We start from the raw sequence: 26,721 nt of genomic DNA on the forward strand, positions 1-26,721 counted from the left end.
GTCGGCCAGCCACACGACTGCTGAATGGGCAGTCGGCCAGCCACCAGAGTCTTCTGCCAACATCTGGCATCCCTCCACACCACTGCAAAATGGGGAAAAATAGGGAAAAAATACGGGGAGTGAGGAAAAATGATAAAACACCTCATAAGGGCGGGCACACCCACAACAAAGGCCTTGGTGTATAAAAGTAGACAGGAGATGACTTCTAACACCCCCTCTCAGCTCCTGGCCTTGAAATCAACCCAAGGGAGTTGGAGTGCCGCTTGAGCGTAGCCTGAGGTAGAGACTTCGTGAAGAGGTCTGCCGCATTGTCCTCCGTCGAACAATAAAGTAGCAAGATGTCACCAGCCAAGATCTTCTCACGTACAAAGTGATACTGTATCTCTATGTGCTTGGTCCGGGCATGGAAGACCGGGTTCCGAGCAATAGCTATACAACTCTGGTTATCGCACTGGATGACTGTGGGCTCCTTCTGTGGAAACCCAATCTCGCCTAGCAACCTCCGCAGCCACACAACCTCACAAGCAGCACCACACTCTGCCTCTGTCGAAGAAAGGGCAATAGTTGGCTGCCTCTTGCTGCTCCAAGAAACTGCTCTTGAGCCGAGGGTAAAACTGTATCCTGAAGTAGATCTCCTCGTGTCTAGATCTCCTCCCCAATCTGAGTCACTCCAACCTTGGAGCCTGACTCCATCCCCTCCTGTGTAAAAGAGTCCCAGATCCTTCGTACTCTGCAGATACCGCAAGATCCACAATCCTGCGTCCCAATGAGACTTCAATGGCGTCTGCATGAAAGAGCTCAACAGCCCCACGGAGAAGCTCAAGTCCAATCTGGTGTTTAGCAACCAGATCAATGAACCAACCAACTTCCGGTACTGTGAGGCATCAACTGGCTCACAAGGATCAGTAACGGTTAACTTTGTGTTCGGGTCCATCGGCGAAGTAATAGGCTTGCAGTTCTCCATCCCAAAGGCCTCAAGCAACTCATGAACATACCGCTGCTGAGAGACGAAAAACCCCCTCTGGGTCTGCCAGATCTCCAATCCCAAAAAGAAGTGGAGTAAGCCTAAGTCGGTCATCTCAAACTCCTTTGACAAGGCAGCCTTTGTCACTCTAATGTGCTCCACATGACCGCGAGTGAGAATGGGATCATCCACATAAAGGATGATAAGCGTGACCATGCCGCGTTCCCGAAAGAGATACAGGTTTGGATCTGCAACCGATCTCTGAAATCCAGTCCGAACAAAGAAGGAATCAATCTTCTGATTCCAAGCCCTGGGAGCCTGCTTAAGACCATACAAGGCCTTACGTAACCTGTAAACCATCCCTTCATATCCTGAAACAATAAAGCCTGGAGGTTGCTCAACATACACCTCCTCCTGCAGGTCACCATTAAGGAACGCAGATTTTACATCCATTTGATACACGGGTCACCTCTGAGAAGACGCAAGGGCAAGAACGGTCCGAATCGTGGACATCCGTGCTGTTGGTGCAAAGGTATCCTCGTTGATGCCTGGCCGCTGAGCATAACCTTTAGCCACAAGTCTGGCTTTGTGTTTGTCCACCGACCCATCAGACGCATATTTGGTCTTAAAGACCCATTTGACACCAATGACTGACCGCTTCGACGGCCTCGGTACCAACTCCCAAGTGTTGTTCTTCTCGATGGCATCAAGTTCCACCTGCATGGCTTTCCTCCAAGTATCCTGTGAAAGGGCTTCCTTTACGGAAGTGGGCTCTTTGTCCCGCATAATATGAGACATCAAAGCATAGTTCACCTGAAGAAGCTCCGCTGTGTTGCTTTTATCTCGGACTCTATGTGATCTTGGAGGGCCGTCCTCTGTGGTCCACTCGGAGGGTAGCTCTGTGACACCCGACTCCCAAAGGGTGTCTAGCAACCACCTAGGTACTCGAACAGATCGTGGAGCCTCCTGTGGTCGCGGGGGCTCTACTCCAGCTGCGGGCTCAACCTCCTGTAGTGAGACTGAGGTTGATCAACTGGAATGATGGTCTGGGAATCATCATCAGACTCCTCTGGATCTCCAAGAAGTGGCGGCTCCTCGACAGTGGATAGTGGAACATCCTCGTCAAAGACCACATCCCGGTTGACAACACTATCCCAGTTCACAGTGAGGGCAGGATGGAGATAGTTCCCGATGGCAGAGGGGGGAAGCATTCCTCCCAGGTGTTGTATGTTCCGTCACTTGGTTTTCATCTGTTGTCAGTGCATCAGGTTTGCAAGACTGGCGTACGGGTGGAGTTTGATGAGCATTTTGTTGCTCTCCGGGACAAAGCAACAGGCCAGGTGGTTTGGGAAGGCGGAGTGGAGAATGGAGTTTACAAGCTTTCAGCACTCTCTCTCCCAGGTCCTCAGGTTTGTGATGAGTGGCAGTCTGGTAATGGCCACTTAAGTGTGGATACGTTGCAGGTACAGGCTTTCTGGGACCAGATGGTGGATAGCTTGCCAGTAGATGGCAGCAGTTGGCAGGAACTCTCCAGTACTGATGTTGGTAGTTCTTGTGTTCGTCAGTCAGAGGAAACTGAATAGGTAACTTATTCTCTGATGTCTTGTCGTATTCGGGACAAAGAACCTCCAGTAGATGAGGATGTTCTTTCCACGGGGACCTTTCGGAAAGCCAGGCAGGTGGCAGGTGATTACTTGCAGAAGGAGGTATACAACCTGTATCCCTTGGAAAGAGAGTTATACCCCACAAATATAAGCTTGCGGGACTTGGAGTCAAGCTTTCCCCTCTGCTTCTTCGGAATATGTACATATGCGTCACTCCCAAAGACACGGGAGTGCGAGACATCAGGTTTCCTGCCAAAGTATGCCTCAAATGGAGTCATATGGGATACTGAAGTCGTCAGAGATCGGTTGAGGGTATGGACAGCCGTTGCCATGGTCCTCGCCATCTCCACCACAGTCCTGTTCTTGCGTTCGACAACTCCATTCTTCGAAGGCGATCCAGTATTGGCCAGTTCCCTTTTGATGCCATGATCTGCACAAAATCTGAGAAATACAGTCGAGGAGAATTCACCTTCTTTATCAGCCCTGAGAGTCTTGACCTGAAATCCAGACTCTTTCTCCACCATCACGTGCCAATCCTTGAACCGAGCAAAAGCTTGGTCCTTCTGGGAAAGAAAGTAGACCCACGTGAATCTGGTACAATCATCAACAAGCAGCATAAAGTAGAGAGATCCTCCCAAAGATGGTGTCTGCTCTGAGGTCCACACAAGTCAGTGTGAATCAACTCCAATGGTTTCGAAGCCCGCCTGGAAGCCTGCTTCGGAAAGGATTCCCTGTTTTGCTCACCACGTATGCAAGAACTGCAACGCCCTTGCCTACTACCAATATCTAGCAAGCCAACCACCATCTGGTCTCGGAAAGCTCACCTCAATGCATCCACATTTAAGTGGCCAAAACGAAAGTGCCACAAATCTCCGACCTGAGAACCTGTCTCAACGAGGAGAGTGCAGAGAGCTTGTGGATACCATTCTCCACACTGCCTTCCCAAACAACCTGGCCAGTCTCACGGTCCCGTAGAGCAACTGAATGCTCCTCAAATTCCACCTGAAAGCCAGTCTTGCATACTTCATGCAGTGACAGAAGATGAAAACCCAGAGCAGGGACATAAAGAACACGGGAAGCATGCTTGCCTCCCTTGCCGTCGGGAATAATCTCCATCCGGCCCTCACTGCGAATCGGAATAGTGGAGTTGTCGCCAATAAAGATGCGACCTGACTGCCGTTTCAGATCCAGAAAGAAGTCACGGGATGGAGTCATGTGCCTGGAAGCACCACTGTCAAGAATCCATTCACGGGTATCCTTCTTTCGCGGTGAAGCCAACTGCCTCCTCGCTCGAAGATGATGAAGCGTGGGAGTCCACCATCTCTCAGTGCACAAATGCCGGAGTCTTTGCAGCTGAGGCTGAGGAATCAACACTCTTCCCTGTCCGCTTAGGACACTTCCTCCAATAGTGGCCTTTCTCGCCACAATCATTGCAGAATCTTTCGGCCTTCAGCTTCTCTCGTTCTGAGTCAGGCTTCTTCTCAGAAGACTTCTCCGATGAAGCCTTCCCTTTGCCCTTGTTGTTATTCCGGCCTTTCGACCGTTGGCCAGTTAAGGCCTTTGAACCACCGCTGTGAGGAGGGTTCGTGAAACGTTCCTCCTGGTGCAAGACCATTGGCACAAGCTCCTCCCAGGTAATGGTGCTGAGGCAAAGATCTTGACAGTATGAAGGCGCAATACAAGGATTCGTTGGAATTCGGAACTCAGTATAGATAGATTGGCCCTGGAGTCAGAACCCGGTCACTATACCATCCATGATGGCTGGTTATTTTACAAGAACCGGCTGTGCATTCTGAGGGAAAGGCGGCAGGAGCTTCTCCATGATGTCCATGACTCTCTCGTTGGAGGTCATCATCTATTGGCCAAAGATGAGACGGGATGTCTACCAACATGTCCAATCATGCCAAATATGCCAAAAAGTGAAGGTACCTCATACGAAACAAGTAGAGTTGCTTCAACCTTTATTTTAGTTCCCAAAGGTCTTTTCCAAGATATCAGTATGGACTTTGTTGGACCTCTTCCCGTTGCATTTGGATCTCAAAAGACAGTGTGCATGACCATTGTGGACCGATTCAGTAAATTTTGCATGTTGATGCCTTGCAAGCAAACGGCCACAGTCGAAGACATCGCTCGCCTGTTCATCCGTGATTGGTATCTCGTCAGAGGTTTGCCAAGGACAATAACATCATATAGGGATCCCAAGTTTACTTCAAATTTTTGGAGAGCATTATTCGACAACTGTGGGACCAAGTTGCATCTGTCCAGTGCATTCCCTCTGCAGTCACTGGATCTGCTGCTGACAATGTGCACACCAAAATCGTGCCCTTTAAGGAGGCCACAGAGGAGGATAAGAGCTAGAGGTCTGCACCTGAAAAATTATTAGTGGAGGGTAGCCTTGGTTGGGGAAGTTGAAGCGGCTTCCATGGGGTCCTCCGGAAGGGAAAACTGGAAGAAACGCTTGCAGTTACCGCTTGAAGACTGAAGACACAATCACGGAGCAGCCAGGACGACAAGGGCACATGGGGGCAGGGGAGAGAAAACGTGGAAAAAGGGGTGAATGGGAGGAAATCTAGGAAGAAGGGCTAGGGAGGGTGGCTGTGAGAAGAGACAGGAAGCATCTTGTCAATGGGGGGACAAGTGGAGGCTGAGGCGAGCACGGGATGTGTGTGTGCATGTTTGGGGGGGGGGGGTGAGGCGGCGGGCGCTGCTCGTGAGGTTGTGGGGGCACACCAGCTCAGTAGCAATATGGAAAGACTCTGACTCGTGTTTCTTCCTGCATTCTTAAGGTTTTTGTTGTGAAGAAATCTTTTTTCAAAGTTTTAGAAATGAAAGTTGAGAAATTGAGTACTTTCCATTCCTGTAATGCTATCAGGAGTTGACCTTTTGTTTTTCACATGTCTTGTCATGGAGGATATATTTGAGAGACAAGGACTAGATTTCTTACTTGACCACTTGATTCCAATGCATGTGTAAGCAGGTTTGAGAAGATCAAGGCTGCAAAGGTTGCTGCACGTAAAAGGCTGCTTCTTAGGCTTCAAAGTGAAGGTTCCGTGCTTGAGAAAGAGTTGAAGGATGTGCAAAAGCAGATGCAAGCAGAGAAATTAAAACTTTCGGGGATCTTGGTAGAGTTGAAAAGCTTGGAGCAAGCCAGGTGAAAAATATTTTCTTTCTTGTGTATTGCAAGCTGTAATTTGCATAGTAGTGTGATTGTGCACATCTTCAGCATGGTTACTGTGCAAGGGATTGATGCCAATGGAGCCCTCACTTTGTGAGTCCTTGAATCTCGTGGGTGCCTGCCAGGTTTTTCCAGTTTAAATGAAGTATGGTGTTATGTAGGGTTCTCAGGAAAAAATTAAAGAGTCCAACTTTTGGAGCAGCTTCGAGCTCATTTAGAGTTTTGTTCTTAACATCCACATTGTTTTTTTTGGGAGTAAAACAGGGCTGATTATACTACCACAGATCTCATACAAACATGCAATAAAGCGCCAAAAGGTACAAGTGCGACGAACCGCACTCAAAGGCAAATTTTATGCCAAAAAACAAAACCTATACAAAATATCAGGGAGGGAGATAAGAGATGTGCGACATAAACCACTGTGGAGGAATGTACTTCCACCGTGGGGTACCGCCCTGCAAGTGGAAGAAAATCTGGTGATGACTCCAAGTCTCCAAGAAATGTTCTCTTCGCAACTCACCAGACTGAGAGGAGAGAGTCATCAAATAGTCCCATTAACCACGAAGCGTGTGAATGGTGTCGGACCAAATATCTGCCAAAATCTGATGAGTGGAAGAAGATTCTCCTCCAAGAGTGTGGTGACATCTGGCCCTCCAAATGCACCAACTAGTAATAGCACCTATGATACTCAAGGTCTCTGAGCTATTCCACGATTCTTGAGAATGCAGAACAAGACGAGGAATATCAGAAAAATGCATGCGAACAGAGATCCCATGCTCGATGTGGAAAACTAAATCATCGAAGCAGCCTCGTATCCAAGATGCCGGCCTACCAAATTTGGCTGCAACCAGCAAAATGCACCCCAAGTAATGTACCCAAGGTCTAGAGAAATCCGTTGGATAAGCCGAGAAACACCTGTCCACATCATCTGAGAGGACTGGCAGGACCAAAGACAATGATGAGGAATCTCGAGGATCCCATCTGAGCAAATTGAGCATGTGCCAGAAATGCCCATCTACACTAGCCAACTGCCCACCATGTGCCAGCATCCACATAAAGTAAGTCGTCCTGCGTGGTCTCCACGAATCCCAAAACTGCCTCCAAAATCTCTCCAAGAAAGCCGGAGAAATCCCCTTTGCATGCCAATGAGGCGCTCGTGGACTGACTGAGCAATGCGCAATGCCCAATCTTGGCAGTGTATTGAAAGACATGAACCGGCTCTGGACCTTGCGGTAATGGAGGCCGAAACAATTCATGGATCCCAATCTAAGTCTGCCAAAGGTCGGTTCTCCCACAACCATAGTATGTACTCACATAAACAGGAATCAATCAACACAGGGTCAATAAACCACCCCTTGCTGCCCTGCGAGAGGCCTTAGGCAACCACCCTAATCCGTTGCCATTTAAGAGTATCAATCTCTGGGACTGAAGGAGGATCAATCCTGTGTAATTGGCCTTTGTCACCCACTCGGAAATAAGAGGTGCCATAACCAGCAACTCCTCTTGTAACTATGAGAGGAACTCCTGTCGGTGAGAACTGGGCCTGCCAAAAGGGCTCGGAATCCCCCTCAAAGTGATGATCCAATTTGAACAACCAGTGTAAATGAATAGCCTCATCAATCTCAGTCTGTTGAGCATGCACGGAAGTGAGACCTCCTCCAATGCATCGGGCAAGATCAGGGTCGGATATGTCACTGAATGCAGACCTCCAAGTCCGCTCAAAATGAGCAGGACTTGCATCCCAACGAGCCCAAGAGATGTAAGAGTGCTCACCAATCATGTGCCCAGAAGCGTCTCTGATGTGGGGATTCCATAGGATAGGCGCTCAAAGGTTACCTTTGGATTTATGTGAGTACCTCCGTGATGTTTGCAAAGTATGCTGATGATACAGCTCTATATGTTGAGGATAATGTGCAGGTCTTGGAGCATGTGCGAGTTGTTCTTGATACTTTTTGCTTGGCAACAAGAGCAAAGATCAACTCGAACAAGTCTTTGGGTTTCTTGATCGATCCTCTGGCTTCTTCTACTCGGGGTCAACAGTGGGCATTCACTTGGAGGCAGACTGCTCGCTATTTAGGTTTCCAGTGTTGAAATATACAAGTGAAAAGGGTGTGTGTGGGAACAAGCCCTTAGCAAGAGGCTGTAAAAGAGAATCTGTGAAAAGGTGAGAAGTATCTACTAGGAGAGAATAAAGGGTAGCATGAGGAGATTTAGGAGGTGTGGAGATATTCTGGGAAGAGGTGGAGAGAATTAAGCAAAAGAGGTGGAGTGAATCAAGGAGAAATCAGTGGGATTAGATGCTTGGATGTAAACCCTATAAATTGAGGCATTGACCTAATGAGAATTTGCTGGTTTTTGATTATCCATGCTTACATTAAGCTATCAGTTAATTACTTAATTGCTCACTAATCACGTCTTAATTATCGTCTAATCTCTTTTCTAATGATGTTGATTTTAGCATTTGATCCACTATAGCTCATCACATTGCTGCAAATTTAACATGGTATCATAGCCTAGCCTAGAATCCATCAAGTTTATGAGCCCATTATCTTGCTAATCACTTAGCTAATTAGGATTAGTAGATAATTAAGTTTTTATCTCTTTTTCAAAGAGCTCTTTGCACCCCCAGCTAGTGGAGGGGTTTGATCCCCTCCAGGCTTAACAATAGCCTCCAAGCTTTTAGCCACACATAGCCACAAGCCACATGCTCCAGCCCATTGAAGAAATTCATCAAACCGCCTACTAGAGCTACCGATTTTCGCTAAAACGCTTGCGCCTTTTTTCTGAGGAGAATTGGAGATATTGTCTGCACCAGATGGAATGGCTCTAATTCCTCTTGGCCCTAGGGGTTTTCAAGGGTGCTCTACAAGCTGGTGAAGACAGTTTTTGATTTGATCAAGTCTACAGTGAGATCCAAGCTCTTCATAAAATCTGCAGGTGACTTTGGTAAAATAGAGACTAAGCATTCAATGTTTGGTCAAATCTTGTGTTTCTTGGCTTAATCCTCTACTAGACTAATTGCTATTGATGGCCTTGAAAGGATTTGAGCTCATTTAAACTCTAAGGTCCCAGATCTGGACTCCCCACATACTCTGTTTTCTGCACACAAAACAGAGGAATAATTTGCTAATCAGTGATTAATCAGTACTAATCACTGTATTTTGATGCAATTGAGAGTTCAAATTAACCATTGGGTATCTGATATAGATCCCTATAACTTCAGATTGCAATTCAGAGATGGTTTGATACTCCAACCGTTCCGTACAGATTTGTTACTCTTGGTTTAATGTAATTTCTGGTGAATTTATGCTGATAAATTTGTTGTAATCATCACCTAAACACCAGATTGAGTTGTAAAAGGGTAGACACTGTCCTTGAATCTTGAAATTGGATCAAGAGGTAAGACCCCTTTCACATCATCATGAGTACGGCACAAGAGATAGCCAAATTTAATGGGGAGCAGTTTTACACATGGCAGACAAAAACCATGTATCTACTCATGAGGAAAAATCTGTGGGGGCTAGTTGAGGGAAGAGATGAATGCCCAAAGGTGAGAGGGGAAAATGAGTGGAAGAGCGGGAATGAGAAAGCATTAGGACTTATTGCAGTCAGTTTAAATGATGAAATCATTCATCACATCACAGGGATACAATGGGCAAAAGATGCATGGGATGAACTCTATAAATTATTCCTTTGATAGTGACCCATGTGCAAGGGTGTGACCCTTCATAGGTGTCTTTACAGTTAATGAGAGATTAAGGAGTAATTAGAGAGAGATTAAGAGAGTTAGTCACAATCGTGACAATGTCTTTTTTTCTTCGAGACGGCACTACAAGGATTCATAGCCTCCTCTGTAAGAGTGGGCTTTGTGTAACTCGCAGTGGGTGCCCGGGGGACTAGGGCCTTTGACACTTGTTGATACCATAAAGGCCGAGAGCATGTAATTGATGTTGGTGAAGAGGGTGATACCATTCTCCGTGTATCTCATGTACAAATTAAGAAAGTAATGAAAAAGAGTGTTTTTGCGTACTTGATTTTTGTATGAGATCATGTTGAGGAAAATAATGTATATGTAAACACTCTTAGTAATGATAGGCTAAAATTTTTGCAAGAGCACAATGATTGTTTTGCTGATGAGTTACCAAATAAGTTGCCACCTGTACGACCGGAAGATCATCGCATTGATCTTGTGCCGGGTAGCTCACCACCTAATAGGCTAGCCTATCGTGTAAGTGCATCCCAAAAAGAGGAGATCATGAAGCAGGTGAATGAGCTTCTATAGAAAGGTTTGGTTTAGCCAAGCTCTTTCCCATATTGTTCACCCGTCCTCTTGGTTCAAAAGAAGGATGGATCCTTTGGTATGTGTGTGGATTATAGAGCTTTGAATAAGCTTACCATCAAGAATCGGTTTTCGATTCCACGCATAGATGACATCCTTGACAAGTTGGATGGATCGGCATGCTTTAGCCGAAATCTACCATGCGTTATTTGTATCATACGGATGCTGATTTTGCCACTATTTGGGCTGATTTGATGGTTGGTCATGCACATGCCTCATATGTGATAAAAGAGGGTTATCTCATGAAAGATAATTGCCTATGTGTGGTGTCTGACATGAGGCAAAAGGTTTTGGATGAGTGCCATGCTCCTCCATATGCTGGTCATAGAGGCATAATGCCTACTACGCACATGATTAAGCGGTATTTCTTTTGGCCAAGTATGCGGAAGGACATAGAGGCACATGTACATGCACGTATCACCTGTCAAAAGGTGAAATTTGATAGGCAAAAGGCACCAGGTTTGCTTCAGCCATTGCCTATTCCCACGCATGGGAAAGTATTACAATGGATTTCATTATGGACTTGCCACGCATCCAACAGGGTAATGATGCAATTTGGACGATTGTGGACAAGTTTAGCAAGCAAGCTTATTTCTTGCCGATCAAAAAGACCATCAAAGCTGAGCATATGGTTAAAATATATCTTGCACAAGTGTTCAAGCATCATGGAATGCCGAAGTCTATTGTGGGGGATAGAGATCCCAGGGCTACAAGTCTTTTTTGGCGGGCCTTATTTGATAATATGGACACCAAATTGGACTTCTTATCAGCTTATCACCCTCAAATGGATGAGCAGCGGACAGCCATTGCAAGGTCACAAGACAAGCATAAAAAGACTGCCGACAAGCATAGAAGGCAATTGGATGTTAAAGAGAATGATTGGGTATTGCTGAAATTTGAGAAAGCAAGACTTGCAAAGAGGTCTCGCAAAGAGGGTGCATATCCTAAGCTTGCAACCGGGTACAATGGGCCTTTTCGAGTGATCTAGAAGATCAATGAAGTGGCTTTCAGATTGGCATCACCTAGTCATTGGCACATACACAATGCTTTTCATGTGAGTCTCCTTCGCAAGTATGTAGGGCCGGAGCCTAGTGAGACAGTCATTGAGGATCCACCAGAAGTGGATGAGGTTGAGGAGATCTTGCAGCCAGAGCAGATTGTGTATCACAAGGAACGCAAGCTTGCTGCAGGCAAAGTTGTAAGGCGTTACATTGTGAAGTTTAAGAACTATCTTCCCATTGATGCTAAATGGGTAGATGAAGAGTTCTTTAGAGATTGCTCGCATGTGCTTCAGACATATTTGGATGCTTTTCAGTTGCGGACAACTGTTTAGAAGCCGGGGGGGATGTCACCATTTGGCCACCCAATTGCCACCCGTGCTTTCTTATCATGTATGTACATTGGACTGGTGTCCATGGCAGTTGTGTATGCCGGGGATTGATGCCACTCATGTGATACTGTGGACTTGGCTTTCCATTGGGAAGCCTCCGTGTACATGCCCGGAAATGTTTGGTGGATTGGTGTTCCATTGGGTCTGGTACCTCGTGTACTTGCCTGGAGCAGGTCTATTTTGGTATAGTCTCATGAACGGGGATTGTCCATACCAATGCTGCATTGACTAGCCCAGTGTTCACACACACTGATGTCCCGAGGTGGACATAATTCAATGTCCACGGCCCAGACCTTATCCCCTTTGTACAAAGGGAGTAACCAGCCATGTGTCCACTCTAGCTTGCTCCACAAAGCACCTGCCTGCCACCTACACTGGACAACTCACCACCTCACTCTTCCTCCTCTCTCTAGAGATGGGCACCTCCTTCATGAGGGCTGTTGGGCTGCATTTTCTGCACTTTCTCCTTCCTAACTCCATTTCCAAGCTTGCTAAGGTGTTTCTCAAGCTTCCAAGAGTGTTTCCGGATGCTAATCACTCTCCTACACTCTCCCAATGGCTGAAATTCAGCAAAACAGCTCTCTTTATTGCTGTAATTTCTGGTATTTTTGCTGAAAAACCTAATTTCAGCCCTCCTTTCTCAAGTTGAACCATAGGGGAAGCTTTCCCAAGATTCCCTTCATCCTCTTGAAGACTTTTGTCGCGAAGAAATGTGACAAATCGAAGATCTCTTCACTCCAAGGACTTCCATCGCGAAGACTTCCACTGTCATTGACTCTACTTGCAATTGGTAAGCTTTAATGCTTAAATATGGAAGCAAATAGCAGGAGGGAGGAACCGGATTACAAGATCACATACCCTCTGTAGTGTTCTCTTGTCCTACGTGCTCTCTTCAGATTGTTGCTACCATGTGTTGGTGGAACAATAGAGAGCAGATGGTAGGGAACATGGTCACTTGAGAGGTAGTGTGGATTGCAAGTCTACATCGACAACCACTTGTTTGCAATACTGTATTCATATGCATTGGTATGGAAATCTGGTCAGAAATGCCCATGACACTATGTACTTGATTCTCCCAAGATCAATATACTTTATTTGAGGGAGGGGTCGGCCGTTCCGGCTCATCGTGTGTCTCTTGTCAATTCAGCAATTTACTTCTTGTATTTGAGCAAGTGTCCATCAAATCTTAGTGTATTTAAGTGTATTAATTAGCATTGTGTTCAACCAAGTTACAGATGGCGACTGTGAAGGTGTATCATGGGCGAGAAAACACATCACATAAGGCGGCTGTATGGGCTGCGTGTGAGCATCAGTTCTGAAAATGCAGCATGGGAAGAGATTACAAAACGCAGCATATGAAGGGGAGGACTCATGAAGAGAAGAACACACAGATGCTCATGAAAGGCTGAAAATGCAGAAACCCAAAAAAAAAAAACCCTATGGGAGAAGGTGAAGCATGGTGATGGAATGGAGCCTAGGCCTGATACCATGTTGGAAACATGGCCAGGTCAAGGAGGGAGTAAGTGAGTGGAAGGAGGGGTGGAGAGATCAAGCCATTGTGTGTGGAAGCATAGACATGGATATGGAAGAGGGAGAGCGACAGAATAGAACTCAAGTGAGAGAGATTGCATATGAACACAATGATTGTATTATGAATGATAATACTCACTCCATGTACAATGTATTTATAGGCACGCCTTTATCTTTTGACCTAACCCTTAATAAGGGGTGTTCACACCTAAGAGGGTGTTCACACCAAAACAACCTAGACACAACCCACACCACTGAGGCTCATATAATTCCAACAAGAAAGGCATGCTTGGTAGCATTACTCCACACCCCCACACTGGGGTCTCAGTGCAAATACCTGTGTCACATGCACCATGCACTGAGGTGCAGTGTGACACTGGCTCATCAACAGTGCTATACTTATACAGATGTTTAGTACCTTTTTTAGGAATGTTTGTTGTATGCCGTGACCCCATTGTGAGCCCTAGTCCGGGACATGTCAAGCACGAGCTATGTAGGTCAGTCTCCTAGCCTTAGATGTTAGGGTGAGTCCCTTAACCTACTTGGAAAACAAGCATTAAGATCATCTGAGATTAGGCATGGTGAAAGTCAGTCCTTTAGATGCATATATAGAGCATGTTACAACATGTAGCTGCCTTGGTATATGGGCAGCCTATTGGCTAGCCCACTAGGCATGGCAAGACATGGGCTTATGGCCTTGGCCATTGACCAGCCCATGGGAGAGCCCTCAGAACCAGTCGGTGGCCTGTATGGGTCTAGAAGCCCTGTTGGCCAGTTGGGGATTGCAGTCAACCAGCATCAGAAGATGCCACAGCAGCCAGACTCTCACAAATGACCAAGCGCAGCATTTGATACTTGTGAGTTCAGGTCGTGAGCTTCTGCAAACAGGCCGACAGCCATTTGTTTCCACCGACCACCACCAGCAGCCTGGCCTCATAGAAAAGCAGCCCCTCAGCCCATTGCATAAACCATCTCATAAAATCAGTCTTCTCTCATAGAACACAATGCAGCATGAAGACCTTGGTCTTTGCAAGCATAAATCACAGCCAAGCACCTAGAGCTCAGTCCAAAGGCAGCCTTGAAATTTACTTCAGCAGTCAGCTTTCAATAGTGCATCTCCGTCAGCAGATTTGGGTGTGCATAAGGCCATCTGAAGTGGCTTCAAAGTTGGTTTCATACCGCTTGATGGTTCAACAGATGTCCAGTCTACAACGTCCTTGCGTTTGGCAGTCTCCGTCGGTCATGTCTTAGTAAGTTCTCTGCATTGTAACAATTCTCCGAAGTAATACAAGAAAATACTCTTGCTTGCAGGGGTCCCTTCAATGGGTAAATTGGGACCCAATTTGGTGGTGTCTGTGCTTTCTCTCTCTCTTAGTCCAGCTCTACCTCGTGTGTATAAAGGATTGCTTCATGCTCACTTCATAAAGGTATAAAGAAGGTCTTGTTGTGCGTTATACGATGTAGCTAGTTGCATGCTACATTGGTATCAGAGCTTTTGGTTGTGACCCAGCTTGACTACCTAAGTGAGAGCAAAACTGTGAATGGTAAACTTGAGGTCAGGGAAAACCACTCAGCCATTCAGCGTGTCAAGAGAAGAAGAAAGAAGCTACGAAGAAGATACCACTTCATAAGAAAGTGTCCACGAAGATACCATTGCAGAAGAAAGTGTCCTCGAAGTCACAAGAAAAGAAGAAACGCTTCTGCAAAGCGCACCTATAATCCTTCAAGAGCTAATGGAACAAAAGAGGTTCTTAGGCTACAACTACAAGAAGCAAAAGAAAAAAGAGAAGAACAGCCTAAAGAGCGACCAAAAGGGCAATCTAAAGAGCAGATTATGGAGCAGGGTCTCCAAAGTTTTCAGCAAATGCTTCTTCTCATGGAGCAACAAAGAAGATTGGAACTTGATGAGGCACGACAGATAGAGGAAACCAAACGTGGGGAGGTTGAAGACCGATGCTAGGCAAAATGCGCGGCAGCAAAATACCAACATAAGTTAGATCGGGAAGCCATGCAACTCCAGCATCAGTAGTTGCTAGCAGCTTTTCAGGCTAGCCTTATGGCAACGCTTCCCAAAATGGCACCTAGTCCTAACACCTCATCCGCTCCATCAACCACTGTCATACGACCTCAACCAAACTTTAGTAAGTATGATGGTTAAGTGTGATTATTCTGTAGTTACACAGTTTATTCATCAATTTGTTGCATATTTCCTTTTAGCTAAAGTTACAGATCCACAAGACAAAGTCCATCTGGTGGCTCTACCCCTCATGGGAGAACCGATTACTTGGTGGTAGCATTGGTCAAGTCTGCACACAAACTTAAGCACAGGCATGACCCATTACATATGGGAGACTTTTGTGTCGGACCTCAAAGCAAGATTCCTCCCACTCCAGTACATGACCAATTTGGAGGATGAGTTTTGCACTCTCTCAAAATGGGTCGCCCGTGTTATTTATTCCAATAGAGTCGTCACCATGGCACAACAGTTGGGGAAGACGGAAGATGAGAAGCTGAAACAGTTTCTCATGAGGTTGGATACGAAGGTAAGCCTACGCAGGTCGAGACTAGTCCCAAACCCCAACAGCAGCAACAGTCTTCATTTTAGCTGGGTAAGGGTACTTAGAACAGAATAGTAAAGGCAGTAACGACAATATGTCTTAGAGCACCTTAGGTTTCCCGTTCACAATTTCGAGCCTCAGTCTTATGACCGGGCTACAGAATCAAGAGATGATGCTCTAAACGGAGGTAAGCCTACGCAGGTTGAGACTAGTCCCAAATCCCAGCAACAGCAAGAGTCTTCATTTCAGCTGGGTAAGGGTACTCAGAACAGAATAGTAAAGGCAGTAACGACAATATGTCTTAGAGCACCTTAGGCACCAAGAAACCACAGAGGCTAAGCCTAAAAAGATGCTTGAGAAGGCCAAGGAGGGCATTACTAGAGGTTATCTCTAGCTAGAAGAGCAAAAGTGGTACTAGACAGAGAATCGTTGTTTTTTCTGTCATCAAGTAGGCCATGGTAAGAGGGATTGCAGTGAGTTATAAGCTTATAAAGCCACCAAAGCATCCTCCTCTACAGTGCCACCACTAACGTTATATGATATATCCACCCCTCCATCTTCAAACACGAATGCCGTATAGCGGTTATTGTAACTATTTGGCCCTCCTAGCTCATTTCACATGATGGAATCCTTGCCCAAACACGAGACAGGTGGAAGAAGGCATGGGCACAGAGACTCTAAGTATTGCTCTAGAAAAAGCATCAGTCTTGGTCAAAAAAGTAAAAAAGTCAAACTGAGTTGACCGCAAGCTAGAGATATCATTGGCAAGAGGAGATTGAGCGGGACCAAAAAGCTAAAAGCCCCTTTTTCAAAAAGCAGCTTCAAGGCTAAATAGCAAGGCCCTGAAGTTAGAAAAGCAAAGTTAAAGAACTTTGACAAAAGTTGAGTAATATTTTATTATTAAAAAGAAAAAGGGAAAAACAAAGAGTAAAAAGACCAAAAGCAAAGTAAAAGAAGAAAACAAGGCAAAAGCATTGCTTTTGGCAAAAAGTAGGGATCTCCTTAGGTATAAAAAGGCTTGAACCTCTCTTGTAAGGCCAGGAATAAGATCTTTGAAGCTTCAAGAACATCTCCTTCGTCATCATCAAGATCATGAGAGTGTGTGCAAGGAGATCATCATCACCATCATTGCCTGTGCGCCACCAAAAATCACCGCCTATTTGCAGCTGCTGTTGCCGCCTGGCTGTACTATACAGCCGCTTGTGCTGCTGTCCCTCCGTACCATCAGCGCTGCTAGCTAGCCTTGCGCCACCAACACCGCCAGCCAGCAGTGCTGCTGCCTACGCTTATTGCTGTGCGCTATCTTCACGAGTGCCTGCACCTTGTTACTGTGCGCCGCAGCCAGCCTATCTATGCCACCCAGCCAGCCCTATCAGTGCCGCCACCAGCTGACGCCGTTAGCAACCAGCGCTGTCATCCTACTAGGCTGCACTGCTAGCCACTGTCGTGTACTGCTAGTGCCATCATATTGCTGTACTTTCTCCGCTCGGTTACCACCACCAATTGTGCTGGCCAATACCGCCGCCAAGTTGGCAGAGTTGCCGCTGTGCACTGCCTATTGATCTGTACTATTGATTGCCATGCTATCGTGGACGCACCCAAGGACATACACATTTGTACATTTTATGGGATGTTTCTACTACAGTTTGGGCAAAAAACTTTTCGCTGATTGTTATAAGCTCCATCATCTGCATTTGTCTTGTAAGCACCCTGTGTGCAAGCTTGGATTTGGATCTGGACTTCAATTTGGATTTGGACTTGGATTTGGATATTGGATTAGGTACTAGCCCGGTGAGAGATTCTTGTGGGTCATCCCTGTGGTATACTCGACATCAGAGATCTCGTGCCTTGACATCGACCTTGACTTGGATATTCTACATCGGCATATTTGTTTGCTTTTATATTCATTGGTTGTATTGATCTTGGTCAGTGTGCTCGTGAAAGGGGTCGGGGCTTGTTCCCCGCTCAGTGTGGTTAACTATCTCTTCTGTCTCTTCCTCTCTCTATCTTCTCTCACTATATTTATCTCTTGCATATGTGGTAGAATTAGTTACGGCACGCCCCGCTAGGCTTACAGCGGTAGTAGAGCATGACTTCTCTTGAAGAAACTTTCTTGGGGTGACAGAGCCATGTTGAGAGTTTAGGGAAACCAAGGGCCTAATGAAGGTAACAATTATGAGGCTGATCCAGGACTCCAGGATGGGAATCAAGGCCGTTGATCCATTTCTTATGAGACCATGGCCATGTCATCGGAAGAGTACCATGATTTTTAACAATTCAGACATTTGCTCCTCAGAGATGAAGAATTTCTTGCTTAGAGAACCAAGAGGGAACATGACCAAAGAAGAATTCAAATGTTTGAAGAATTCATCAAGGAGGCTATCCCTAGGCCCGCTCTCTTGGATGCAACATCTTCGGGTCAAGTAAGGGAAAGGAAGGCAAAGGAGCCTTCATCAACCGGTAAAATGGACTCCAAGGGATCTTGAAGTTGGAAAAGCAAAGTTAAAGAGCTTCGACAACGCCGCCACTTGCTGGGATGCCCTGCCAGCCACTGTCGTGTATTGCCAGTGCCGTCATATTGCTGTGCTTTCTCCGCTTGTCTGCCACCACTAGTTGTGCTGGCCAACACCGCCGCCAAGTTGGCAGAGTCGCCACCATGCACCGCATATTAATCTGTACTACTGATTGCCATGCTGTCATGGACGCATCTAGGGACATACATCTGTACATTTTGTGGGTTGTTTTTTCTACCAGTCTCGGCAAAAAACTTTCCGTTGATCGTCATAAGCTTCATCATCTGCATTTGTCTCCTAAGCACCCTGTGTGCAAGCTTGGATTTGGATTTGGATATTGGATTAGGTACTAGCCCGGTGAGAGATTCTTGTGGGTCATCATTGTGGTGTGCTCGGCATTAGAGATCTCGTGCCTCCACATCAACCTCGACTTACATCGGCATATTAGAACTGAATGCCCTTGTAGGAAGGCTGTCTTCTCTTCGTTGTGGAGGAATCTTTAGGACATGTGGTCACTGCAGATTGCTCCATTCTTCCTTCTCACTCGCTCAAAGAGCTCTTTTCTAAAGACACTAAATTTAGACTTTCTTCTTCAGTTGACTCTTTTCTTCTTAAAGCCATAGAAAAGGCCATATCTAGTTTTGTAGTCAAGCTAGAAGAATCTTTAGGAGTTCAAGGCATTTTTTCTCATTGGAAAGCTACTATTTTGAGAAAAGCCTCTGAGAAACTCACGAAATTCTGTTCAAAGAGTACTCCCTCTGTTAGCAATTCTTTATCTTCTAGTGATTTAGTTGCTCTCAAGAAATTTCATCGAGATTTTGTTATTTCCTACGTAGACAAGTGTTCTAACAATTTTGTTTTTACTTGTAAAAAGTTTTACTTAGAATGTTTGGTAAGTGAAGTGAATTCTTCCTCTCAGACTTATTCTAGCTGTTGACTTTCTTCTCAAGACGTTAACTTGAAACACCAAGATTTTTGTAAATCATTTGGTTTCAAGTGCAACCCTACTTTGCCTTTTTTGTACACAGTTTGGAAGTTTCATAAGAATCCTATAAAGCCCAGGTTCATAGCTGCTTCTTGCAATACATCTCTGACGGATGTTTCTAAATGGCTTAGTCGTTGCTTTAAAGCCGTCATTGCTTTACCTAGTGTCCATGACCTTTGGAAAAATCTTCTTAAAGATGCTGACGTGCCTACAGACACGAGCTGGGTTTTAAAAGACTCTGTAGGAGTAGTTTCCCGTCTTGAAATTCTTAAGCTCCTCTCGGACCCTGGCTGAAAAGTCGTCTCCTTTATGCCTTCAAACCTTCGACTTCACGACCTTATACACCAAACTAGACTTAGAAGACTTACGTGTAAGGATTAGATCCCGTATGACGAAAGTTTTTGCCTATAGATTAGAAAAGGATAGATGCAAGGCTTTATTAGTAGAAAAGTCAGCTTTGCATTTTGATTTTTGTCGGTTAAAAAGTAAAAATCAAGATGTAGATAAGAGAAAGAAAAGATTCACCAAAATTGTAGACAAAGATGACATTTGTACTTGGTTAGATTTTCTCCTAGATAACCTTTATATATCCTGAGGCGACTCTTTATTTAAGTAAGCAATTGTTATTCCCATGGGTACCAATTGTGCCGTCTTTCTTGCTAATTTTTATCTTTTTACTTATGAGTTTGATTTTATGGAATGCCTTATTTCTGCTAATACTTGTTCTGTCTTTCTAACTTTGTAATGTGAGACGTTTTGTAGATGACCTCTTCGTTCCCGACATTCCTTCCTTTCAAGAGTTTTTGTATATCAATCCAAATTCCTTAGGTGGAGGGATCTATCCCAAGGAATTTTGCGAACTTAACCGCACCTCAAATAGCGATAGTTGTGCTTTTTTAGACCTTAAGATCACTCAATCATCTTCAGGCTTCATAGTAGATATTTATGACAAACGCTTACAACCTGAATATGCTAGCTTAAAGATCATTCGGATGCCACACTTTTCTTCCAATATTTCTGATATAGCTAAGTATGGTGTTATCTGCTCTCAACTTCTTAGATTCTCTCGTCTTTGCTCTACTAAATTTGCCTTTATCTCTCAATCATGCCATCTTATTTTGCTGCTAATCGAAAAAGGTTATAGTTTCAATAAGATTTTGTAAAAGGTTTGTTCTTTCATGAATTGTAGTAAGTTTATCTTTGGTATTTCAGCTTTTGGAATCTTTAAAATGATAAGGAGTAAGTTTTATAGAAGTGGGGAGTTGAAAAGCCCACTTAATTCATAATTCAATGCTCTTTTTTGTAAAAGTGGCTTGTTCTAGATTAGAGTAGGGTTTGTTGTTTTAACTTAGAGTAGGCCTTGTTTAGTCTTTTCTTTCTTGCTTTAGCTTAATATAGACTTAGTTTGGTTCTTTTCTATGTTTTGTAATTGTTTGTTGTTATACCTTAGAGAGCCTTTGAGTGCTAGTCTCTATCATGGCTGAGTATGCCCATCACCTCCGGAGAGTGATAGAAACTCAGTTCGTTGGTTTTATAAAGCATGTTCTTTTGGACTAACCTTATACAAACGTGCACCTACTCTTGGGCACTGATGACGTGTGTAGGGATGTCATAGCTTATTGTCCACGCTGTGCATGATAGAGTTGATGAACCTACACTTCATGTTTGGACAGACATTGGAGTTAATTGTCCACGCTATGCATGATAGAGTTGATGAACCTACACTTTATGTTTAGCCAAGAAACAACAATTCATTATCCTGTTTGACATGGGCAGCTCGGAAGATGCCATCTCTCCGCAATTGGCTAAGACAATGAGTTGCACATTAGTGTCTCATAATTTAGTCGTGGACGGGTTTACATCTGGTCTCCGCACACACATCACTCATAAAGCTCAACACTTTGAATTAATGTTCAAAAGGCCACTTTCAAGCGAGATTTCATAGTCTCACCACTTCTGGGGTGTGACAAGATTCTTGGCATCCATTGGTTCCGAGAGCATGCGCCCATTCTTGATTGGCGGCGGCAAGACACCTTCACAATTGATGATGGTTTACCTGAGCCCGTCATTATCCGCGAGGATAGAAGCATCCAAGGAATCCCTCTCATTTCACATGTACAGGCCTAGAGAGCTCTCAGAAAAGGACGTTGCTTTATGTCTACGCCCAATAATCTACTGTTCAATGAGCAACCCCCTTAGAAAGAAAGTTGGTAGGTCTCCTTCCAAAGTTCCAAGACATCATGTTGAGGGACGATCTCCCACCACAACTCCCACTCTCTCGTCGCAAGGATCATCGCATTGAGTTGGTCCGCTAGACAGAGCCCCCCAGTAAGTTCCCCTATCGTCTTTTTAAGGCATTGGAGGGCGAATTGGAACAACAGTTATCTCAGTTACTCCGGGTCAGATTCATCCTCCCATCCTCCTCGCCGTTTACTGCACCCATCTTATTCGTGCAAAGAAAGATAAGATTGCACGTTTATGTTTGGATTACAGGGCACTCAATTAGCTCACAATCAAGAATAAGTTCCCAATGCCCTGCATCGAGTACATTTTGGAGCGTCTATAATGGTGCTAAATATTTCTCCAAAATAGACCTCAAGAGTGGCTATCACCAGGTTCACATTTTTATAGCCGACATTCCAAAAACGGCTTTTTGGACCGAGCATGGTCACTATGAGTTCGTAGTAATGCCATTTGGCCTCACCTCGGTGACGTTCAATAAAATGATGTCCCGGGTATTTATTGAGCTAATTGGGAAGTGTGTATTTATCTTCTTGGATAATATACTCATCTTTTCTACCACAGTAGAGTAGCACGATTAGGATGTGGAGAAGGTCTTGCAACTTTTGTAGGACAATAAGTTCTACACAAACAAAAAAAAAGAGCGCATTTGGTCTCTTAGAGGTTCATTATCTGGGATACGTAGTCCGGTATTCGTTTGGACCTCGACAAGATACAAGATATATTGGATTGGATGTTCCTAAGGCTGCCCAAGAAATCAGATCATTTATGGGTCTTTGTTAGCCCTATATTCATAGTTGTCAGGTACAAAGGTATGAAACGAGACAAAAGTACCAAACAACGGTATCGTTACAGGACTTTTATTTTGGAAAAACAAGTTCGATAGATGTACGGTTCACTTTAAAAAACACATGAAAAATAAATATTTGTACACATTTAGAGATGCAAAGTCAAGAGAAGGTGGCAAGGTAGAAAGCTCCCATTGCCCAAACGGTCATAAAAAACAATAAAACAAAACAAGCTGGAAAAAAACGGGCATAAAAAAGTCTCAAAAAAACAGCCATTAAAAAAAAACAGTTTCACATTGGTTTCATACCATACTGTATTTTACGTACCTCATGAGCGGGAGGAGTTTTGGAGACAACTATGCCTATGGTGTTGACATGGACAAATTTTCCAACCTTGCTCCACCTCTTACAAATTTGCTCAAGGACGTGAAGATGCGTCGTCAGAAAGTGTCCGTTAACAGGCAAAGCACTTGGGGCCTTCCATGCATTACAGAAAGTGGCCTCAAAAGCACCATTCCTTAAGTTGGGATCATGGGACGACCTTTCGAGGTTATCATCACAGACGCTAGTAACCTTGCCATCGGCGTTGTTTTAAAGCAAGACGGTAGACGAGTGACTTACTACAACTTTTCGAAGTGTTCTTGCTTTGGGAGGAAGAGTCTCACTCAAAGACTTATCTTCTACGATTAACATAGACACCAAATCTCAAAAGTCGGGAACATTCTCTCTCATAGCAATAGAGGTGAATGGCTTGTATTCTTTGCCAAGTCCATTCAAATAGACGCTCACGAAGTCATTGTCTTCCACCGAGACATTAATAGATCTAAGTGCCTAGTGTCCAATGGAGTGGACAAGCCTGGTGGAGTCAGATCTTTCAACAATTGGAGGTATGATCGAATATGTTCTTGGCAAGAATAACCCTATTGCTGACGCTCTTAGTCGTAAGTCAACCATTCAAACATTACAAGAGTCCATTGTGCTAGAAATTCAAGGAAAAGATTTGGATAGCATGAAAGCACAATATGGGGATTTAGTAGATTTCGGGATTCCACACAGTTTGGCCCTCAGTTTAGAACCGGGTCATTACTCCATCCAAGATGGCGTGTTGTTTTACAAGAACCGGCTATGCATACTCAAAAGAGAAAAGACAGACACTTCTTCATGATGTCCGTGACTCTCTTGTTGGGGGTCATTGAGGTATCAACAGTACCTTGGAGAAGTTCAAGCGATTCTTTTATTGGCCAAAAATGCGAAGGGATGTCTACCAGTATGTCCAAGCTTGTCAAATATGTCAAAAGGGGAAGGTTTCAAACTCAAAGTTGGCCAGGTTGCTACAACCTACCTTTTCAGGACATCGGCATGGATTTCGTAGGTCCTCTTCCAGCCGCTACAAGAACTCGGAATACTTTGACCATAGCCGAAGATATTGCTCGCTTGTTCATTCGTCTTTGGTACCAATTTGTGGTTTGCCTAGGATAATTACTTCAGATAGAGATCCAAAGTTTACTTCTCATTTTTTGGAGAGCATTGTTTGATAACTTTGGGACTAAATTGCAATTGTCTAGTGCTTTTCCTTGCAAGAGGTTCCGAATGAGTAGCAGCCTGAAGTGGTCGACGAATTAGAAGGCATTGAGCCCGAGTAGATTCTCCTCCATAAGTGGAAGCATGGTTCCGGTCGCATAATTAGCTAGTACTATACAAAGTTCAAGGACCCAAGCACTCACGAAGCCATTTGGTTGGGCTAGGATTTCTTCTAGGAGTACCCCTAGTAATTGGTGGACTACTTGGAGGCCATACCACTACCGCCAATGTAAGGAGGGAATCTCACTTGCACCATGCACTTAGGTGCTGTAACACACTGGCTCATCAACAATGCTATACTTGTACAGATGTTTAGTACCTTTTTTAGGATATTTGTCGTATGCTGTGACCCCATTGTGAGCCCCAGTCCGGGACACGTCAAGCACGAGCTACGTAGGTCAGTCTCCCAGCCTTAGATGTCAAGGTCGGTCCCTTAACCCACTTGGAGAACAAGCATTTAGATCATCTGAGGTTAGGCATGGTAAGACATGGGCTTATGGGCTAGGCCATTGGCCAGCCCATGGGAGAGCCCTAAGAACCAGTCGGCAGCCTGTATGGGTCTAGAAGCCCTGTCGGCCAGTTGGAGATGGTAGTCGGCCAGCATCAGAAGATGCCACAGCAGCCAGACTCACAAATGACCAAGCGCAGCATTTAATGCTTGTGAGTTCAGGTCGTGAGCTTCTGTAAACAGGCCGACAGCCATTTGTTGCCACCGACCAGCAGCTTGGACTCATATAAAAGCAGCTTGGACTCATATAAAAGCAGCCCATTGCATAAACCATCTCATAAAATCAGTCTTCTCCCATAGAACACAGGATTAGGAGTGGAATCCACTCCAAAAACATGAGCGCATTGAGATCCATTAGGGTGAAAGAGTGGGATACTTGAAGACCTTGGTCTTTGCAAGCATAAATCACACCCAAGCACCTAGTGCTTCAGTCCAAAGGCAGCCCCGAAGTTTGCTTCAGCTGTCAGCCTTCAGTAGTGCATCTCCCCAGCAGATCTGGGTGTGCATAAGGCTATCCGAAGTGGCTTCAAAGTTGGCTTCATACTGCTTGATGGTTCAATAGACGTTTGGTCTACAACGTCCTTGTGTTTGGCAATCTCCATCAGTCAAGTCTCAATAAGTTCTGTGCATTGTAATAGTAAGTTCTCGGCATTGTAACAGTTCTCCAAAGTAATACAAGCGAATACTCCTGCTGAAAATAATAAAATAGAGGCTCCTTTTATGATAATCCTTGTGTTGTTTGTGCTTTATTTTTGGTTTTGTGCTCCATCTTGGGTCTACACTTCTCAGAATCAAGGAAGAGTGGTCAAACTGGTCTAAAAACTGCATGGGGAGCGTGTATGACCACCATCCAACAACTTCTAGCATCAATCCACACAGAGAGATGAGGCTTCAACAATAGATTGCCAAATCTCAATGCTGAAAATAATGGAATTAAGTGGTTAAAACTATGTCAAAACTGGTAACAAAGCTGCAAATGACTGTCCACAACAGCTTTTAGCATCTATCCACACACAGAGTTGACAGATTGCCAACTCTTGATGTTGAAAACAATGAAATAGAGGCACCTTAAATAATAATCCTGGAGTTTGTTTTTTTGAGTTTGCAGCTAAGTGTTTACCTTCAATTGACCGAAGTCTTCATCCTCCATGGATGCAAAGAGGAGTAGAGCAGATTTTTTTCTCTGGTTTTTTTTGGCCTATGATATGGTGTGTCCTTGTGTTTCTATAACAGAATTTCTTCAGTAGCTCTGAAGCTGTGGCAGCCTCAGACAGTGCGCTCAATGCAGCAGCAAGTTGTTGAGCAGCAGCCAGTGGATTCACAGTTTCGGCAACATTCTCTTGAAATGGAGGCCAAAATTTGCAAGCAAGAAATGAAAAGATGCAGTGCAAGCACTGTAAGTGATCAGTTGGTACATGCCCACCTCCCTCCCTCCCTCCCTCCCTCTGGTCGTTGGGTGGTTTTAGCTGACGTAATGATAGTTTGCAACCAGGATGCTCTAACGGATAAAGCTCGTTTGTTGAAGGTTCAAAAGAGGCATGCAATTGAAAGTGTAAAGAAGGATTTGGAGTTCTTGACCTACAATCCAATACGAGATCTGCATGAGGATAGGCCACAGAAGAGACCGAAGAAGAAGAAATCCAAGATGGAGAAGCATAAGACTTGAGTGGTGCTTTATTTAAGCTGTTTTTACTATTGTGTATAAGTCTTCAATGTTATCTTGTCAACTTCTTCCTTATAAATGCCTTTTTACAAGTTATATTATCTGCTTTCCCAATGAAATCTTAGAATTGATTTGATCTATCAATGCCTATTGACAATTGTCTATCCACATTTTCTTTTGAAATTTGAGTTGTTAGCTGAGGAGACCTTGACATACAAGAACCACAAACAGAGGGTTTTTGCATGTTAGAACCTTGATGGTTTTTTAACTTTGCGGTGAAGAGAAACCACAAATTGTGTAGGGAAAAAAAGGAGACGCCTTTGGTCTAGACAGTTGGTAAAAAAATTTCTTCTCCCTCTAATTATATGGTTTCAAAGAATTATCCTCTAGTGGAATACTGCTAACACTAAATAGTAGTTGAAAAAAGTATCGTTGAAAAAAAAAATTAGACTATGTTTTTCTATAGTGGCCATTTAAGCACTTTTTGCAAAAAAGTTTGAATCTCTAAAATTTGCTTTTGATATCTATTTCTAAGCATGCTTAAAATATATTTCAAAAAATCTTCTTTATGTATATGGATCATTGGCATGCACCTTCTTCCATCTATTGGGATTTTTTCCTCCTCTTTCTCAAAATCAAGGTTGCTACAACATTTTTGAGATACTTTTTGTATATTTGAAAATTCCGAATTTACTAACAAAAGACAACCAAATATTTTGCTAGAGAGAGAGCTAATATAGCACTCCTTGCTTATTGGATGCAATTCCTAAGTCATGCGAAGAGAAAACTAGAGGGGATACATTCTTGATTTTAACGAGAGTAAGGACAACACTTCGCCCATGACTAGTAGCATATCCTTTCGCTTTCCTTTATAAATGAATT

The 26,721-nt window shown here is 44.3% G+C and overlaps 1 protein-coding gene and 1 pseudogene across 5 annotated transcripts in view; both read left to right on the forward strand.

The window, feature by feature from the left end:
• The window catches only part of LOC147636458 (F-box family protein), a 49,704-nt gene extending 23,728 nt beyond the window's left edge, over positions 1-25,976 (forward strand). Inside the window, exons 2-4 of one of the 4 annotated variants that reach the window (XM_086801896.1) lie at positions 5,546-5,719; positions 25,410-25,587; positions 25,711-25,976. In XM_086801896.1, the coding sequence (XP_086658022.1) occupies positions 5,546-5,719; positions 25,410-25,587; positions 25,711-25,842 (484 nt within the window). In that variant the 3' untranslated portion in view covers positions 25,843-25,976. Of the gene's footprint in view, positions 1-5,545; positions 5,720-25,409; positions 25,588-25,668 lie in introns of all 4 variants that reach the window. The other 3 variants (XM_086801899.1, XM_086801895.1, XM_086801898.1) reach the window with 3 other exon arrangements.
• On the forward strand, positions 17,306-25,403 carry LOC147636459 (uncharacterized; annotated as a pseudogene). Its single transcript, XR_015266539.1, has one exon. The product of XR_015266539.1 is annotated as an uncharacterized LOC147636459 (transcript).
• Positions 25,977-26,721: the final 745 nt, after the last annotated feature.

The sequence above is a fragment of the Cibotium barometz genome, chromosome 8 (assembly GCF_041138505.1).
Source record: "Cibotium barometz isolate CiBa-2024 chromosome 8, ASM4113850v1, whole genome shotgun sequence".
Taxonomy (NCBI): domain Eukaryota; kingdom Viridiplantae; phylum Streptophyta; class Polypodiopsida; order Cyatheales; family Cibotiaceae; genus Cibotium; species Cibotium barometz.